Genomic DNA, 18115 nt, shown 5'->3' on the forward strand with positions numbered 1-18115 from the left:
AATTTTAGAAAAATATCAAGATATTTCAGAAACACATTGGCTATGTGTACTTTCAAAAGTTTTTTTTTCATACATTTCGAGTTTTTTTCCTGTCTGTGCTGTCATTTCCTATCTAAAATGGACAAAATGGGATCTACTAAGTTATCAGTAAAAGGCTTTCTGAAATAACTCTGGAGAAAAAAGAAGCCCTGCTGAGTTAAAAAAAAAATCATTTTTTACTTAAAATTGAAAAAAAAAAAAACAAACCAAACCTATTTTTCCTCAGATTACTTGTAGGGAAATGTGAGACGGTGGGCCTCATAGGGAGGGAAGGAAGGTAGATACAGAATGAGGTTGGAGGACGGTGAGGGAACAGCAGGGTACAGAGACATGATGGGAAACGGAGCTCCTTAATGAGGGAGGTGGGCAAAATAACACAGGGTATCTGAAAACACCACTCATCCCATTAACTATTTATACATCTGCTCCTCCTCAAAAACCTATCATGCATGTAGCTCCATGTAAATTCCATGTAAACATATATATTTTTATGGAAATTTCCCCATCTGGTCTGATGGTGCTCCCTCCAAGAGCCAAAGACCTCCTAACGAAAGTCTCTATTAGACATGAGAAGCCCTCTTTTGATCAGTTGGCCAAGGCTGTCTGACAGATTCCCAAAACACAGTCTATTGTTTTTGCCTGTGGTTACCGCCCCCCCAGGGGGCGTGGGGGGATACTGTGAATTTTAGACACAGGGCCTAGAGACTACTAGGCTGGAACGGACCTGAAAGACCCATTCTTAGGAACTAGCTTTCATAATACAAGAAGGTCATGCAAGCTTCCAAAGGAGTGAGGCAACCCACAGTCCAACCAGGCATGACACTCTGAACCACATTGGCAAGTGGCAATAACCCTATGGGTACAGTAATGGTCACAATAACCCTTTGGATGCAGGGTGCAGTAGTGGCATGCTTACCCTGGCAGGAACCAACAGCTCTCTAATTGTACCTAAGGCTTGCTCAGCTTGAGGGATAACAAGCCTACTACTAGAAATACAGCTGATTATTCTGTGCTAGTGAAATCAGGGCTATGAGAGGAGAATCTACTACCACTAATTTATTAACCAGCATAAACCCCAACAACAACCTATAAACATCTGTCCTTATATCCACAGATAAGTGCAGTCCTCACCCCCAATCAAGTAATCTCTTCTTTGCAGAAGATGGTGGCCACTACAGAAAACCACAACAATCAAAATGCAGTTATGGAGCCCAGTCTTCAAAGTAAGTTCTCAAAACACCCCCACACCTAAGAGAACACTGTAGAAGAGGAGGCAAAGAGATTGTAAGAGCTAGAGGCTCCAGGAGTCTGCTGTGAAATTGTGTCTCCTAGTAACTGCAGAAACTAACCTTCAAAGTCTCACTAACATGACTGTCTACATCTAAGCTGAACATATATGTGCTCTGACACACACACAGCAAGATGGACATGAAAAAGCCCAGGAGGCTTCAACCCTACACAAAGCACTACAGGCAACTGAGCGGACCTGGGAGTGGAGAGGGGGCCCGCCCCAGGGAAGAGCACACCAATTGGCTGTCCAGTGCCAAATGGTCAGCCCTGAAAACATACACGTAACATTATATGGGCCGAATAGTTTATATTGAGTGAAAGAAAGAGGCCATGAATTTGAAGGAGAGTGGGGAGAGGTATTTTGGAGGATTTGGAGGGAGGGAAGGGAGAAATGTAACTAAATCATAATCTCAAAAGTAAACAAAACAAAGTCTCTTTATTAAAAGGATAGAAGCATAGTTAACAAAATACTGATTTTATGTGTTTTGTTTTGCTTTGTTTTTAAGCAGCACACCAATCCCAAAACCTACTGAACAGGAAATGATAAAGTTACTACTATAGTATACACATAATTGCAATAGGAATTAAAAATGATATACCTTCCTCCTCACTGGATGTTTTCGGACAACCATGAGGAAGATAGGTTAACTGGACCTTACGGTTTATTCCCGAAAAATGACCATACCTGAAAAATAAAATGCCAATTAGATCATAAAATATGAATGAAGTATAGACTGAATTCCTAGAGAAAAACTAAGATATATGGATAAAAACTAGTTCTCTTCTACTGCCTTGGTGGGTTCTTCAAAAGTAACCTAGCAAAACCAAATCAGTACTAATGGGTAATCATTTATGAACTGTATGATAAAAGTCAGACAATTCTGAAAACACTGTACCGATAGGCACAGATACACATGCGAGCTGGGGTATGGGAAGGAGCAGAGCTTGGTGACTGCATTCATAAACTCACAAAAGCCATGGCTGCTGGCACAAGATGAAGCCAGAGAAAATTCTGGTGTGTGTGTGGGTGGGTGGGTAGTGTTGGGGGCTGGGGGTGCTCTGCAGGACCCACCATTACTGAGGCTATTGCTAGATGATGGCTTCTGGGGACAATCATTCTTTCTGCAGAATACAACCATGGATAGGTCTCCCAGTCACCTGTGGATGCCCCATACCCCCCACACACATAATCAGTACGAGTTGGCTTTAACGAAGAATCACAGTTAGGAAGAAGATGTGTTGGGGGAGGAGGAGGAAATTAGAGGGGGATGAGAAGCAGCTATGATTACACTTATTGTATGCATATAGGAAATCCTTAAAAATAAAAGAAAAATGTTTTAAAACAAAGAACAATTTAAGTATTGTTACAAGATATAAGAACAGAAGTGGTAACCCATGTAAACCTCACAACAGAAATACTAACAGGTATCAATTTTTGAATGGACACTTCAAAATTGTTTAGCTAAGCAGGGCTGAATCTCAGATTCAGTTAGCTATGTGATCTTCATTCTAAGTATTCAAGAAGGTCCAAGTGAAAGACTGCTTTCTTTCTCCTCATTGAAATTAATAGTGGAAACTAAAGCAGTAATTCAGTATAATAGTATATTTTGTCATATAAACCAAACAGAAGAATTGTATTGTAAGGAAGCGGTCCAAAGAGGTACTCACATCTCTAACACAGTCTTAAGTTGTTCAAGTTTTGACTTGTTTTCTTCAATTTCAGAGTCATTATTTTGCCCCAGCTCCATAAGAAGCTGCCTTGCAATATCCAGGACTTCCTATGCAAGTTAATATAAAGAGTTTAAATTTGTATATAGTTTCACCATAAAAAATTAAACTCAGCATTCATTTAAAAAAAAAATCACTAAACAAACAACGACAAAAACCCCAACAAACTTGCCTGTAATTGTTTTGGCTTCTTGAGCTTTAACTTCCCTGATTTATATCCATCACACTTTTCAAAAAGATCAAAAAACCTTATAAAAGGATAGAAGACAGTTAGTCATTTGCAATCACTAGTGTTACAACTATGAAGCTGGGTATGCTGTGCACACTGATAATCATAGCGTTCAGAAAGCTGAACCAGGAGGACCATGAGTTCAAGGTCAGCCTGGGCAACATAGTAGGATTTTACTAAAAAACAAAAACAGCAAACAAAGCCCTCACCAAATAGTCAACCAAATAAAATAAGAGGTATGGGAATAAAATCTATGAACATAAATGTGTTTCTTCATTTAATTCAACTTTGCGTTTCCTCCACCTTGCCTCCCTGGCAAAGAATCTTGTTACATATTTCCCAGTCGGTATCTTATCTCCTTGGCTCAAGTGATCCTCCTGCTTCCACCTCTGAAACTCGAGTGCATGTGTTTTGTGGTACCCACTGCACTTAGCATCTGCTCCTCTTTTCCTGATATCACTCAACATAGGTCTAAAGCACATCAAACCAATACCTACTATAGGACTTTCAAAATGTGTGCACAACGCAAGCAGCATCCCATTAGGAAAAAAATAGTTTCTGTTGTCAATGCATCAGATGTCGATACATATTCAATGGCTCAGGTTTCCATATCAAACACTGAACAGAAATAATGAGACCTTTCTGCAGATTTGCTTCTGGAATGCTGAGATGTTGTTTCTCATAGTACAATGTAAAAAAACAATAAACTAAGAATAAGTAGAATATATTTATGATGATGAATGAAGGGCAGATAGACTGACAGTTACAGATACACCCACAATAAAATTTAGATGCTTACACACCTTTAATGAGTTTGTACACATTCAGTGGATTAAATATTTTCATGATCAAAAAACTAGTAAGTTAAACTATTGTGATCCATCACTCAGAAGAGCTAAGGCTAGCAGACGTCTCAAACCCCACACGAACAGAGCGTTCGCCTCAGACTCACTTCTGATGCCTCACTTCCATTTTCATTTTCTGTTTCGGTGTTCGATCCCCATGTCGTATCACAGCAATGACACATCGAAGTTCCATCCTGAAGTGACAAGAAACAGAAAAACCAAAAAAACCCCTCTGGTCTCAATTCCCTAACATCAAAGGTTTCTTTTGACCTAATTTTAGAAGACCAAATCCTAGAGCAGGTTAAGAAGCCAGAGAAGAGTGGTGGTCATTTTTACACAGTAGTCCTTCTTCTTCAGGTGATGACCATAACCTGGGAGAAAGTACATGGACTCCTAACCCGAGCTTCATTGTTCACTAAACATCCGCCCTGAAGAATTATCAGGAGAGATGCCATTAAATCAAAACAAAAATCAACTGTTCTATGATGGCTGCGGTATCTGTATGTTCATATCTTGCTTTCTAAGAAAAGCATTATTATAATTCAACTTAAAAGCTTGTTTAGCAGCATGCTAGAGTTAAAAGCTAACATTTCAATTTTCAAAGTACAAACCATTGAACAAATTCCTGAAAGACATTAACAGTCCAAAATAGTCTATGTTGAATTAATTTGAAAATGCTGCCTCAAAAATATACTGAAGTACTTTCCATCTATCTATCTGTCTGTCTGTCTGCCTATTTATCTACCTATCTGTCTGTCTATCTATCTATCTATCTAGTACACTTTCCTCCCAAATAGGACTTTTCAGAATACTGAAACATGGTAATATATGTCTGTAAACTTATGACTATGAAGTATTCAGTCACATCGTCTGACATTAAAGTGAGTGACCTTCCCTAGCAGAATGCTATCAGACCCTATGGCAATCCTGTTCTGATATACTTACCTAAGATATACCTAGACAGAGACAAAGCTGACTAATGCTACAACCTATGTAATGCTCCCAGGGCATCATCCATGGTCAGAGGCTTCATTCCATGGTTCTATACTTGCTCAAGATCATAATGTCATAGTCTAAGCTTTAGCATACCCTTGTAAAAACATACCCATTCCCCCAACTTCAAACTGAATCCTATGAAAATATATATAGTAACCTAATAGTCATTCAGAAATAAAATTTTACCAATAATAAGACAGACTAATGTGGAAAGCCTAAGGAATTTCTGAATGAAAGCTGAATAATTGAAACTTACATAGTTCCAGAGGTAGTTGGTACAATTGGAATATCTTCAGCTTCTAATGGTATTGACCAGGGGATATGAAACTGTGGTGCAAGCTCCCGCATTACAATATTGCTTTAAGACCAAAAGAATTATTAAAAGTTAATCCAAAGATAGGTGTGGTTATTTAATTATGCCATGATAAAGAAACATAAGAATTTAAGTCGAACTATCAAATGGTTATATTAACCTGATTATGTATATTATGATTATGTTATGATCAAGTACTGATCATGAAAACTTAGATATGTCTAAATTGAACACATTAACAAAATGCCATATTTGCGATTAATTTATATAGTTTGAAAATAAAACATGTTGCTCTAACTACATTTGCAGTTAGATGTTTTTTTTTAATCATTCATTAATTGTCTGTTAAACAGCTATTATGCTATTTGCCTGTGTGAGGTACTGTTCATAGAAACCAGAGCCTTGTGCACAGAGTAGTCCTTCACTGGCCTCCATCTCTGACAAACTTATTCTAAATAGGATCATTTCTAACAAGCCATTACTATACTTTACTAATAGGACAAACAGTGAAAGATGCTTAAATAACTGATTTGAGGGCTGAGATTTCTTAGTTGGTAAACTGCTTACCTTGCAAATATGAGAACCTGAGTTTGAACCAAACAATGCTCAGTTTAAAAAAGAAGCCATGTGTGGGGAGTCCCAGTTTTGGGAAGGCAGAGGGAGTCCCAGGCCAGAGAGAGAGCAAGAGACCCTATCTCAAGAACAAGTGGATCGTAGCTGAGAATGACACGTCAGGATGGGCTTCCGTCACCACAAGCTCCTGCACACACAGGAATACCTCGCAGATACATCCACCTCTGCATAGTGCACACAAACCCACTCTCTCTCTTTTCCTTCCTTCCCTCCTCTCCTCGTATTTCACTTCTCTTTCCTCTTCTCATTCTCTCTCATTCATACTTACATACATACATATTATTTTTTTTATCTTAGTATGTATTTATGCTAAAATAAGTAAGACAGCCATGCCTTCAATCTCTCTCTCTCTCTCTCTCTATGGTTTTTGAGACAGGGTTTCTTTGTGTAGCCCTGACTGCCCTGGAACTCACTCTGTAGATGCCCAGGCTGGCCTCAAACTCAGAAATCTGCTTGCCTCTGCCTCCCAAGTGCTGGGATTAAAGGCATGCCACCACTGCCCGGCTCAATTTCTCTTTATTAAAAAGCTTGTGCCTTTGAAGTGCAGTACAAAAGCTGACTCTAATGACTTTACGCATTTTTGTCATATCTGCTTAGAAAGATACACTTCTTGCTTTATTAATTTTCTAAATCAAATGATATATAAAAAATGGTATTTCTACACATACTTTCTTTTCTACTTGTTTGATTATCTTATTAGAACACCAGATAATGAACATTCAGAAAGACATAAAGGAAAACAATCCTACACTTCAAAGTCTTCTCTGTGGCTCAAGTATCTTATCTTATGAATGCTTATTTTATCACATTAAGTAGGTTAACAAAACACTTCAAATATAACTACATAGGAAAAATGAAGGAATGTTGCATCTAATAATCCAGTGTTACAGCAAAATCCCTGATATGAAATTGTTAGGAATATGTTATTAATTAAGCTGTCCCCATAAACTAAAGCACAGCTCAGAATCTGGCATAGTTTAGAGGTATCTTAAAACATGGAACATTACCCTCAAGTGATCAAAAAGCTCCCATGGCTAACACATGCTCAAAGGCACACAGGAGGAAGGTACAGTAGTAAATGCTTACCCAAGAATTTTTGCACAGTCATCATAGTACTTCATGGAATTTTTCACAAAACTGAAGCCATTGACATCACATACATAGGATTGTCCATTGGCACGTAACAAATCAAAGCCACAAACTGTTTGCTATTTAAAACAAGGTAGAAATTTTAGAGTATCATTGGAACTACTATGAATCCTTATTCTAATTTATTAAGAAAATTATATGTGTTTGTAACATTTAAAAAAATGAAGGTTATAAATAACCATAACCTTGAGTACTCTGAACACACATTATGTATTCCATGTGATTATTCCCTTATCATGAATAACATTAGTCTTTGGAAACCAAGTACAATAAAACAGTTTATAAGAACGCATTACAACTTATTCACAGGTTATCATTCTTCACACAAAATTACTGCATAGAAGTAGTTCTTTTATTAATAACCAGTAATATAATTAGCTTATGTTATGAACCTAGAATAGGCCTTCTCTAAAAAGATAAGATGCATCCTTCATTAAATGCAGGTTGCATCACTTCCATTTGAATATTTACTATATACTAGTAATTGGATAAATTAGTAGCATAAGAAAGGACAGTCAAACACAAGAAACAAAGGTTTCTTTAAAACATGTATATTGTTCACAGGAACAAATTTTACTATATATTAAGCCAAAGAATAAAACAATGAGAATCATTTTTATTCAAATAGTATTTTTAATCTATTTTATGAAAGTAAAAAGTACTTTTAACCAATTAAAAAAAAGAATGTTAGACACTATCACTTAGTATACTAGTTAGTGGTATTATTCTGTAACTTTAATTTTTGAATAAGTAAGGTTTATTACTTCTCTATAGTACAGAAAGAATATGCTGAAAACGAGGAAAGTGATGCTAGCCCCACAAGAACGCCTAAATACATACATATGAGCTCACACATACTAACTACCGCCTCAGCTTTCTTCTCTAATTTATGTCCAATAACGTCTAGCACCCAAAAGGAAAGCTTAGAATACATGGGCTTGCATGACTTGCATGGCATCTTACCTTAAAAGCAAGGCAGACTTTCCATGCAATCAGCTTCTCCCGTGCATTGAGGATGACGGGGTATCTTACTTCCTTCCCTTCGCTGTCTCGTTCTACCTTGCCATCGAGAGCTGGAGATTTTCGAGCTTCAGCATGTGCATAGTCTGGACCCACGGTATAAACCTTTCATAAAATTTAAATATATATATTAAATTTATATATAAAGATATAATTAAGATATAATTCTTAGACATAGAAGAAATGTCTATATGATTTTTCAGAGGGTGGGGAATTCATCGTTTGGGAGAATAAGGAAAGGCATTTTTACTGAGGGGATAAAGAGAAAGGACAGAGCAAAGAAGCAACACAAGGCATTCTGGGACAGGAAAGGAATCCAACAGTACAGGATGTACTGTGTGGAATGGCATGTATTAGAAGAAATAGCTTGTATGGCAGTCTTATGAAAATGGATGTCATCCTGTGGCCAATGAGAATCTACCAACAAGTTTTAAAGGGCAAGTTCAAGATGAGATTTGTAAGTTTAGAAAGAGCAGCCTCATCAAGAAAGGCTGGCTGGGAGAAAGTACGCTTTGTTGGTTACCAAGTGCAATGGTATTTTTATATCATATTACCATTACCAGAGCCTCATATCACTGACATTAATCACTGTTTGGAAACTGGTAGCTACTAGAATGCTCAATCTGATATTGTCCTACTCATTAGCATTTAAATAAATAGCATATGCTTTTAAAACTTGACCTAAACATTTTTATAACATTCACTAAAATCTGTCATCTTTGTAATACTGGGTATTCTACTTTTAAGCATTTAAGAATACTGTTCTTGCCAAGCAGTGGTGGCACACGCCTTTAATCTCAGCACTTGAGAGGCAGAGGCAGGCGGATTTCTGAGTTTAAGGTCAAACAGGTCTACAGAGTGAGTTCCAGGATAGCCAGGGCTACACAGAGAAACCCTGTCTAGAAAAAAAAACAAAAAACAAACAAAAGGAATAGTGTTCAGTGATGTCTACCATACAAAAGAAGTCTGGACTAGGGGCTGGAGAGATGGCTCAGTGGTTAAGAACACTGACTGCTCTTCATAGAAGTCCTGAGTTTAATTCCCAGCAACCACATGGTGGCTCACAACCGTCTGCAATGGGATCTGATGCCCTCTTCTGGTGTGTCTGAAGACAGGTACAGTGTACTCATATACTTAAATAAATCTTTAAAAAAATAAAAAAGAAGTCTGGACTAATGAGAACTTAGTGTTAGAGTGCTTGCCTACCTCAAATAAGGGCCTACATTCTATCCCTAGTACCAATAATAACAGCACTGAGAAAGGCAGAAGCTACATAGTTACCTTTCTCTAAAACAAAGGGTAATCTCAAAATGGAAATTAAAACTACGTGGTCTCTATGATTTACACGGCCTTGTGACAGTTAAACGTTTGAGTTTTCAATCTGCAGAAGATACCTCAATGATTTACTTCCAGTTAAAATTATCCTTTTTTTTCTTCTTCTTTCTGCTTCTTCTGGTTCAGTGACAATACAGTATCATCTTCTCTCATGAGTTGGACAGCAGCAGTGAGATGTAGCTTTTAATTACAAGTGAGAGGTAACCATGTTCTGCATGTAGTGCACCATGCATCTAAGTTATGACGGTCATGAGGTTACATTTACTCAGTGTATTCTTAACCTAGAGTAAGCTTTTCCTTTCTTCCTTCCTGAAACTGGATATGTAGCAAATCACACCTGAATGCTGAGATTTTAGGCTACAGTATCGTACCGAGCCAGCACTGTTTTGAAGTTAACAGGACATTTATCAGGACATGACTCAGAATTGGTCACGGAGCATCTGTACTTTATCCCACCATGCCATAACCCTAAATACTCCCTACCTTAACATCAGTACCATCTGTAGGCATAAACTCTTCATAGATATATGACCCCGTTTTTCGAACGTTGCTCTCTGGGGAATACACACTACTTCTACTGCCAATCTAGAGAGAAAAGATATATCCATTAACATAAAATCAGGGTGGTGCCCTCATTTTTATAATACATCTAAAATGTAACCTTTATTTACTATCTACTGTAGGCATTTTTAACTATTAAATAACTAATTCATGAATAATTAACAGTACTTAAATTTGGCAGTATATAGTCTCTGCTGTAGTTATTTAAACATAACATAAAAAGCATAAAATATAATGAAAAAAATCATGTTTCTAAGAGACTGAAGAGAATCTTCAGTGCTTAAGAGCACTGGCTACTTTTCCAGAGAATACAAGCTCCCAGCACCCATATCAGGCAGCTAACAATTACCTATAACAATTACTCCAATTCCAGGGTATCTGATACCCTCTTCTGACCTCCCTCAAATATATATAACACACGCACACACATACACCCACCCCCACACGCATAGACACACACACAAAAATAAAAACAGTTGAGTCTGTTTATTTCTGTTACAGAGCTTCCACTATATAAACAACATTTCACTTTATAGTTATATGTCTAAGTTGTTTGCCAAGTTTCTTGCAAAATGCAATGCTACTGTTTTAAACATTCTTAAGATGGAAACAGGCCACATTTGTAGTTATGTTTCTAAGAAAGTGCTAGAAGGCTCATGGTTATATCTGTACTTAGACAGATATTGCCAAATCTTCTAGAAACTATGTTATCTGAGTCTCATAAAAATATATATATAAGAGACTTCTAGATGGCCTAAATTTCCTAGTCTTATGTATACTTGATATTTTTCTTCTCTAATATTTGCCACTATAATGGGTATTTAAAGGGCATCTTTATTGTGTTTTAAGCTATACTTCCATTTTAAATGTATTAGTGTTTTGCCTGCATGTATGTAAATGCATCACATGTATACAGTGCCTGTGGATGCTAGAAGGCACCGAGCCCCACAGACTGAAGTCACAGTTACATGCAGGTTTTTTTTTTTTTAGCCAATCAAGTAACTATAAATGAAAATAAACATATTCTGCTTATCATACAACTAAGCTATGATGTTCATGATATTTTATTAAATGTATTCAACTTTTTCTTCCTTTTTTCCTTTTGAGATAAAACCTACTGGGGTCCTTGGAAAGAGCAAATGCTTTTAATTACTGAGCCATTTTTCTAGCTCTTTGCTTATCATTGACATAGAAAACCATGACTATTTATGAGTGCATCTCTGTCTTGATATATTACTAAGAGACGACATTGCTACTAACACATTTTGGATTAGGCTTATTTCCCAACCACCCAATTTAAGAGAAAATCCTTTTTATTCCAAAAAGGAATATAATATCATTATATTTCAGATCTGATTTGCACTAATTTTATTATGGGAACAATTAAGTATGTACTTACATGTGTAAAAATTACCAATATTACTTTTGTGTGAACTGGCAATTTCTCCATTTAATTTCTCCAAAAAGGAGCTTATCTTTAAGTCTATTTCTAGTCTGAGAGAAACACAAGTGAAAGACTGAAGACACATCCTGCACCTTTCTTTATATTCTGAAGGCAGGAATTTTATGTACTACACTTTCTGTCGTGGTAGGGTGGGAAACCGTCCCTCTCGACTCAGGTATTGAACACTTGCTGCCCATTGGTGTGGCTGCTTTGTAATGTAAGTGGTTCAGGCAGGCGGCAGACATGGTTCCCTGGGGTGGGCTCTGAAAGGATAAAGCCTCACTCTGGCAGGCCATTCCAATCAGACTTGTGGTTAAAGATAAGAGCTCTCAGCTGTTTCTGTCCCTACAGCCATGCCCTCAGCTTGGCTTCTCCTACCACAATGGACTGTTACTGCTCTGGAACCCTGAGTTTGCTTGAACCATAGTTCAAAGAAAGGCTGCCTGCTGCCTGCCTGTCTGCCTGCCTGCCTGCCTGCCTGCCTTCCTTCCTCCCTCCCTCCCTCCCTCCCTCCCTCCCTCCCTCCCTTCCTTCCTTCCTTCCTTCCTCCCTCCCTCCCTCCCTCCCTCCCCCCTCCCTTCTTCTTTCTAGTAGTAGCTTTTGCCATGGTGTTTTATCACAGTAAAAGAAAAGCATACTTTTTAATGGAATTACCACAGTTTCACCTTCCTCTAGATGATGACAGTTCAGTATCTCACCTTAGTTTATTAAGAGCCTGATAACCTTTAACACACTAAAGAATGAAGACTACTCACAGGAAGATTTCAAAGGCTTACCTTCCTGAAAAGTCTCTGACTTCCACCTCCGGCAGATGTTGGATAATAAATGTAAACATTGTGGTCTTCTGCACTGACCGGCTTTTCCACAAATGGCTTTTGGAAAACTTCCCCATTCACTTCTACATGATCTTCTCCTTCAATCAGGTTGCATTCTAAACACAAAGAATAATCGCCAGAAAAGTCAGATCACCCACATAATATCATTACAAGAGCAAAAATAAAATTTACTTTTCAAGTTTCTAGTAAAACTATGCCTTAGCAGACTACATTAATCAGAGCTGAGGCAGCACAGCAGCAGAGTAATAGCCTGAAAAATATGTGCAAGGCCCTGGGTTCAGTCCTCAGTACCTCAAGGAAAAAAAGCTTAGCCCGAGGGAGACAAAGGACGAGAGGCCACCGATGACTGCAGAGAGAGTAAGAATTAGCCTTCTCCAGGGATGAGCTTCCAAATGGTCAGCCCTCAGATCATACATATACAATTATATATACAAAATACAGGAAGATAGCTCCTATAATACTACTTAGCCAATTAGCTCACAGTGTTTTGTTTTGCTTTGTTTTCTAAGATGGGGGGTCTCACAATATGAAGCCCAGCCTGGCCCAGAACTAAATACATACTGACTCTGATGTTGAATTCCCTATCAATCTGCCTCAACCTTCTGAGTACTGGCATCACAGGCATGCACCACCACGACAGGCCCACAACTGTTTAATTCATTAAGAAAAACTATTAAGTAGACTCTCATGAATTCTTAAACTCTTTCTACTTATTGTAGGGATGTCACAAAGAGTATGTCAAGAACCAAAAGGAAGGCTGCAGAGCTGAGTTCTCTGACCTTTCGGGTTATTTGGATCACGGTTCAGGATTGCATACCGAGGAAGTAGGATGCCTTCAGCTTGAAGAATGCTATACACGTCTCTTCTAAAGAAACAGAGAAACACCCTTAGTGCTTGGCTTTCTATTCCTCAATATATTATATCCCCACACAAGTAATTATCACTCTTAACTACCCTATTTGTTTTTCTAAATATTTCAAATATCAAACTGCTCCTATCAAAATATTCACCAAAATGCATACAAAATATCTTTTGTAGCAGATTGAAAGACTACACTTTAAAACATGCATGTACATGCATGAAGAAAAATAGTCAAGTAAGACGAATATCAAAGACAAAATATAGCCTAACTACTAAAACCCTTACCGTAAAATAATATTTACCGTAAAATAATATTTAATGTCATAGAAAAACACTCATAATCCTATGAAAAATGGTTTTACCCTCATACAAAATTAGTATATATGTATTTCCATGTAAGTAATATAAGTAATGTCATGTTATAACACAAAAGTAGAATGCTCATGGAAAATAGAACTGCATGTAGCTACCAAAACCAAATACCAATTAAATAAGCAGACAAACACACACCCTTTTATAACTTCATTTAGAACGTATGCTCCATGAACATACAGATGTATAGTAACAAACTGCTGTAATGGTGCACTTCACCATAAATATCATCAGTTACAATGAATGAATTCTATGGAATCATCAGCCATATGAAAAGAAACTGCAAGTTTGATGGGTTTAGTAGGCTTTGGAAATTAAGCAACTGCTGTCCAAGTCCTTGTTCCTGTGACTAAGTGAATGATTCCTCGGTTCTCAAGGTTCTTTACTGATAGAGCTTCCTAATAAATGTATTCTGAGGGATGCAATGACCGTAAGTGAGAACACCTGATGCTTCGTCAGCATACACTAATTAGTAAGGAAGCGTTGATTTCTTTTTCCCTTAGGTCAGCCAACTTCACTCACCTATCTTGTATGAGATACTGCATATTCAAGTCATTGATTACAAATGGATTCCTGAGTTTTGCATAGGCAACTGCTTTGTCCAGTGGAAATCCTAAGAACACATATTATTATCATATTCTGTACAATCTCAAGATAAGCTGGCATCTATAAATTTATTAACGTCATCAACTTGAATTATGCCACCTCCCCTAAAAAAATTTCATTATGTACATAACCACCTTCTATAAAAGATATGAAATAATAAGTATGTACATTTTTATTTAACTTATACTATTAAAATAACTTTTCTTGGTTATTATCATTGATATGGCATAACAAGTCACTGGCTGTTTCATGTTAGCCTGTATCTGACTCTTTAAAGGCACCTGATAGAAAGATAAGATATTTTCATATATAAAGAGAAATCTACAAATAAATGTTTCATATCACTTGATTTTTAAAAATCTTCTCAATACACAAGTCTCTTTTATTTGATATTTTCATGTCTAAATATGAACTAGCTGACAGTACCCTTTAAAAATAGAAGCAAAACCAAAAATGGATTTATAAACAATAAAATGTGCAAAAGATAAAGATATGAATAGAAGCATGCTCCAGCTAGGCCACCTTAGGATATAAAAACTAATCTACTAAAATTTCTAGACTACTGAAACGATTAATAATAATGAAAATGAGTCAAATGTAGATGTGATTACAATATATTTGAAAAAACTATAAAAATTTCAGAGATCATATTTTACTCTCTGTATTACCACTAAAATTCTCCAATGCACCATAGCAGACAAAAGAAAAAGAAAAAAAAATGCTTAAATCCTGCCTCTGTTTAGCCAACTTACCTATCTCTAAAGCCAAGCTCAGCTGTCAATGAGCATGAAGCCCTCTAACCAATAGGATTCTGGCAGACTAAGAGCTTTTCAATGTGAATAAGATACTTAGAAAACTTGGCATTATCTTCCAAAGAATACTACTTTTTATTGTCCTTAAGTGACAATTCTCTCATCAATATCTTCTCTATGGAAGATAAAAATCAATCAGCAGGACAGTGCATGATTGAACTATGAACATTAACCGCTTGTGAGGACATAACATTTCTCCATCACTACAAGAAATTTTAGAAATGTTAAGTATTAAAATTTTAATCAAAAAGCTATGTTCGGCTAAAATGCACGTCTAAATTTCTCTTAGTTTTTTAATAATGCATTAAGCAGCAGCTGGACTCTATAACGTCTTCTGCACCAGGAAAGGTTTCAATGTCGTGACTTCAAGCTTCCCACCAGGACTGAGCAATGGAAAGCACCTGCTGCCAATCAGTCCCTGCTTTCAGTTTAGTGAAAGAGAAAAGAGTCTCTTACCAAAGGACAACATATAGAGTATGTCCTAAGACAGCAGGGAGTTTTTAGGAGCTAACAGCTTTCACAGAAAGAACATGTAACAGTAAGAAAGAGCACTTTCATGTACAGGAAATATAAAATTTCTCAAGAAAAAAGTCTCAGGCAACCAAGATCAGACTAGGTTTGGTGAAAAATGAAAATCAATCTTCATTACCAGTATACAGAAAAAAACTTAGCACAGTTCAGAACTACTGGGGGATAGGAGTAAAAGGTAATGATTAATACAAAAACAAACTCTAAAACTTACAAACTTATTAATGGAAAAAACAAGTAATTTACAAAATTAAAAAGATTTTCAGAAATAGACAGCAATAATTTTTTTGTTTGTTTTTTGGGGGAGGGCTTTGAGCAAAAATTTGCACTACTGCATTTACTATAACATTAGTACTTAAACTTAACTGCTATTGCCATTCAATTAAAAATGGCAAAGCCCTAAAATTTTAATTGGAAGTTCTTAACAAATTAAGTATGTGCACTTATATAAAGAATACCAGGTCACTTTCTAAGTGGTAGAAATATAGGACTTAAAATATCTAATAATTAAAGCATTTATCTGCAGATCTGTGCAAACAAAGGTATATATTAAAAGAGTTAATCATAACCTTACTTTAACAGTGAAGACTAGGAATTATCCAAATGTTTGGTTATTAGTTAACTAAGTTATACATTTATATAATACACATCATGAAAAATATGGTGTGGAAAATTTTGATAAAATCTAAGAAAAGCTAAATATAAAGTTACATGTAACTATCACATTAAACTTTTAAAAAACACATTGAGAAGAAAGAGATTAGAAAGAAATATCAAAATGTTAACATCCCTTATCTGTGAGTTAGCTTCATTTCTCACTTATCCAATATTCTATAAGAAGTATGTATTATTTCTACAATGAGATAGGATAAAACACCCCTGTCCACCTTCCAATACCTTTAGAATGGAAAGAAATAAGACAATCACATAAAGGCCAGTTTTCCACGGGTTCATTCAAAATAATTTCCTCTTCAAAAACCACTACTGTGATGTATTTAAACAAGGAGATCCGTTCCAGAATTTCCTTCATGGGTTTGGATTTGGATTTCTTTGCCATGGAACATATTCCAACCACAATCTGCCTTTCTGGTGGCTAAAACAGAAAGAACACAGGATGACATGTTGTCCTAATAGGTGTTCTAAAATATCACTGTCATCATTTCCTTTCAGCAGTAGACGAGGGACAGGAATCAGTAAAACTGACATATTCACTATTGAAGTCAGCCAAAGTCTATCACTTAAACTACTTAACAATTAAAATTGCTGGGCAATGGTGGCATACGCCTTTAATCCCACCCAGCACTTGGGAGGCAGAGGTAGGCGGATTTCTGAGTTCGAGGCCAGCCTGGTCAAAAGAGAGTTCCAGGACAGCCAGGGCTACACAGAGAAACCTTGTCTCGAAAAAAAAACAAAATAAATAAATAGATCGATAGATTTAATAAAAAGCCCACCTTCAGCATATTGCTACTATTTTCAATTAATTTTAAAGTACACATAAACATTCCTTCTTCACCTGCTTCTAGCATTTACTTAATTATCTTCAGGCAGAAAAATACAAACAAGAACAAAACTCCATCTATTCCAACTAAAAAGTCCAGTAAGAATCAGATAAAGAATTTTGTTGTCTAAAATCAAATGCATTTCTAACTACAAAGCTGCAGTGTTAAGTCTTCTTGTAGACTGAGCTGGGACATTAGCTGGTCACAGATAGCTTTTTGAACTTAGAGAAAGGCTCACTGATAGAAAATGCCAATGAACTTTGACACTCCCTCCAACATTCATACTTGACATTCCAATACTTACTGATCTCATTAATCTTGAACTTGTAACCGAATCAACCATGAAGCTTGAATACACACAGCATATAAACAGTAACATACAGAGGACATCATGCTCACAAATTTGTTATATTCATTCTTAATTCTTTGCACTTCATCTTGGCCTTTTCATTCCTGAGCTTCAGAGTTCTATCAACCACATAAGGCTGCATCTAATTCTTTTCTCTTCCATCACTTTATTTATTTCATATAACACTATATAAAGCTGTTCAAAGTGGTTCATAAAACTTACCCATAAATGTAGCAATAAAAACTTGGGGATTAGATTGTTCTTGTCTTTTTACATTTAGAAAAATAATTCTACATTGCCTCTTCTAACATGAAAACTGGAGTTCAAATGAGTATTGGACTAAATTATAAATCAAACAATATAAACAACAACCATCTCGGGGTCTCTATCTCTACTCCCCCCACCATTCATCTTAAGGCCCCCCGTTATTCCTTATCAAGAATCCTGAAAGGGCTCATTATCACCTTCCTAACGAAGATTTCACAGGTCAACTCTACTGGCTATTTCTCACAGCTCTAACAAAGCATGGCACAAAAATATCAGTGGAGGGCTTACTTCCTCAGAGATGGTCAAGGTTCACCCAAAGCTGCTTAATTAGAATATCACTGCTACTGAAATGTCTCCTGACGGGAGGGAGAAGAGTGTGACTCCACCTAGCCTTCAAAGGCGC

The 18115-nt window shown here is 36.7% G+C and overlaps 1 protein-coding gene across 23 annotated transcripts in view; it reads right to left on the reverse strand.

Annotated features, from left to right (window-relative positions):
* Positions 1-18115, reverse strand: part of Ppip5k2 (diphosphoinositol pentakisphosphate kinase 2) — a 62652-nt gene that overhangs the window by 35572 nt on the left and 8965 nt on the right. For all 23 annotated transcript variants that reach the window (XM_029474432.2, XM_085839792.1, XM_029474430.2 and 20 more), the window contains 12 exons: positions 16495-16690; positions 14174-14264; positions 13198-13283; positions 12359-12513; positions 10061-10162; positions 8186-8347; positions 7160-7281; positions 5384-5485; positions 4239-4325; positions 3230-3305; positions 2998-3107; positions 1929-2014 (listed from right to left, as the gene is read on the reverse strand). In XM_029474432.2, the coding sequence (XP_029330292.1) occupies positions 1929-2014; positions 2998-3107; positions 3230-3305; positions 4239-4325; positions 5384-5485; positions 7160-7281; positions 8186-8347; positions 10061-10162; positions 12359-12513; positions 13198-13283; positions 14174-14264; positions 16495-16690 (1375 nt within the window). The remainder of the gene's footprint in view (positions 1-1928; positions 2015-2997; positions 3108-3229; positions 3306-4238; positions 4326-5383; positions 5486-7159; positions 7282-8185; positions 8348-10060; positions 10163-12358; positions 12514-13197; positions 13284-14173; positions 14265-16494; positions 16691-18115) is intronic.

This window comes from Mus caroli, unplaced genomic scaffold (assembly GCF_978045245.1).
Source record: "Mus caroli unplaced genomic scaffold, Mus_caroli_1 scaffold_1, whole genome shotgun sequence".
Classification (NCBI taxonomy): Eukaryota; Metazoa; Chordata; class Mammalia; order Rodentia; family Muridae; genus Mus; species Mus caroli.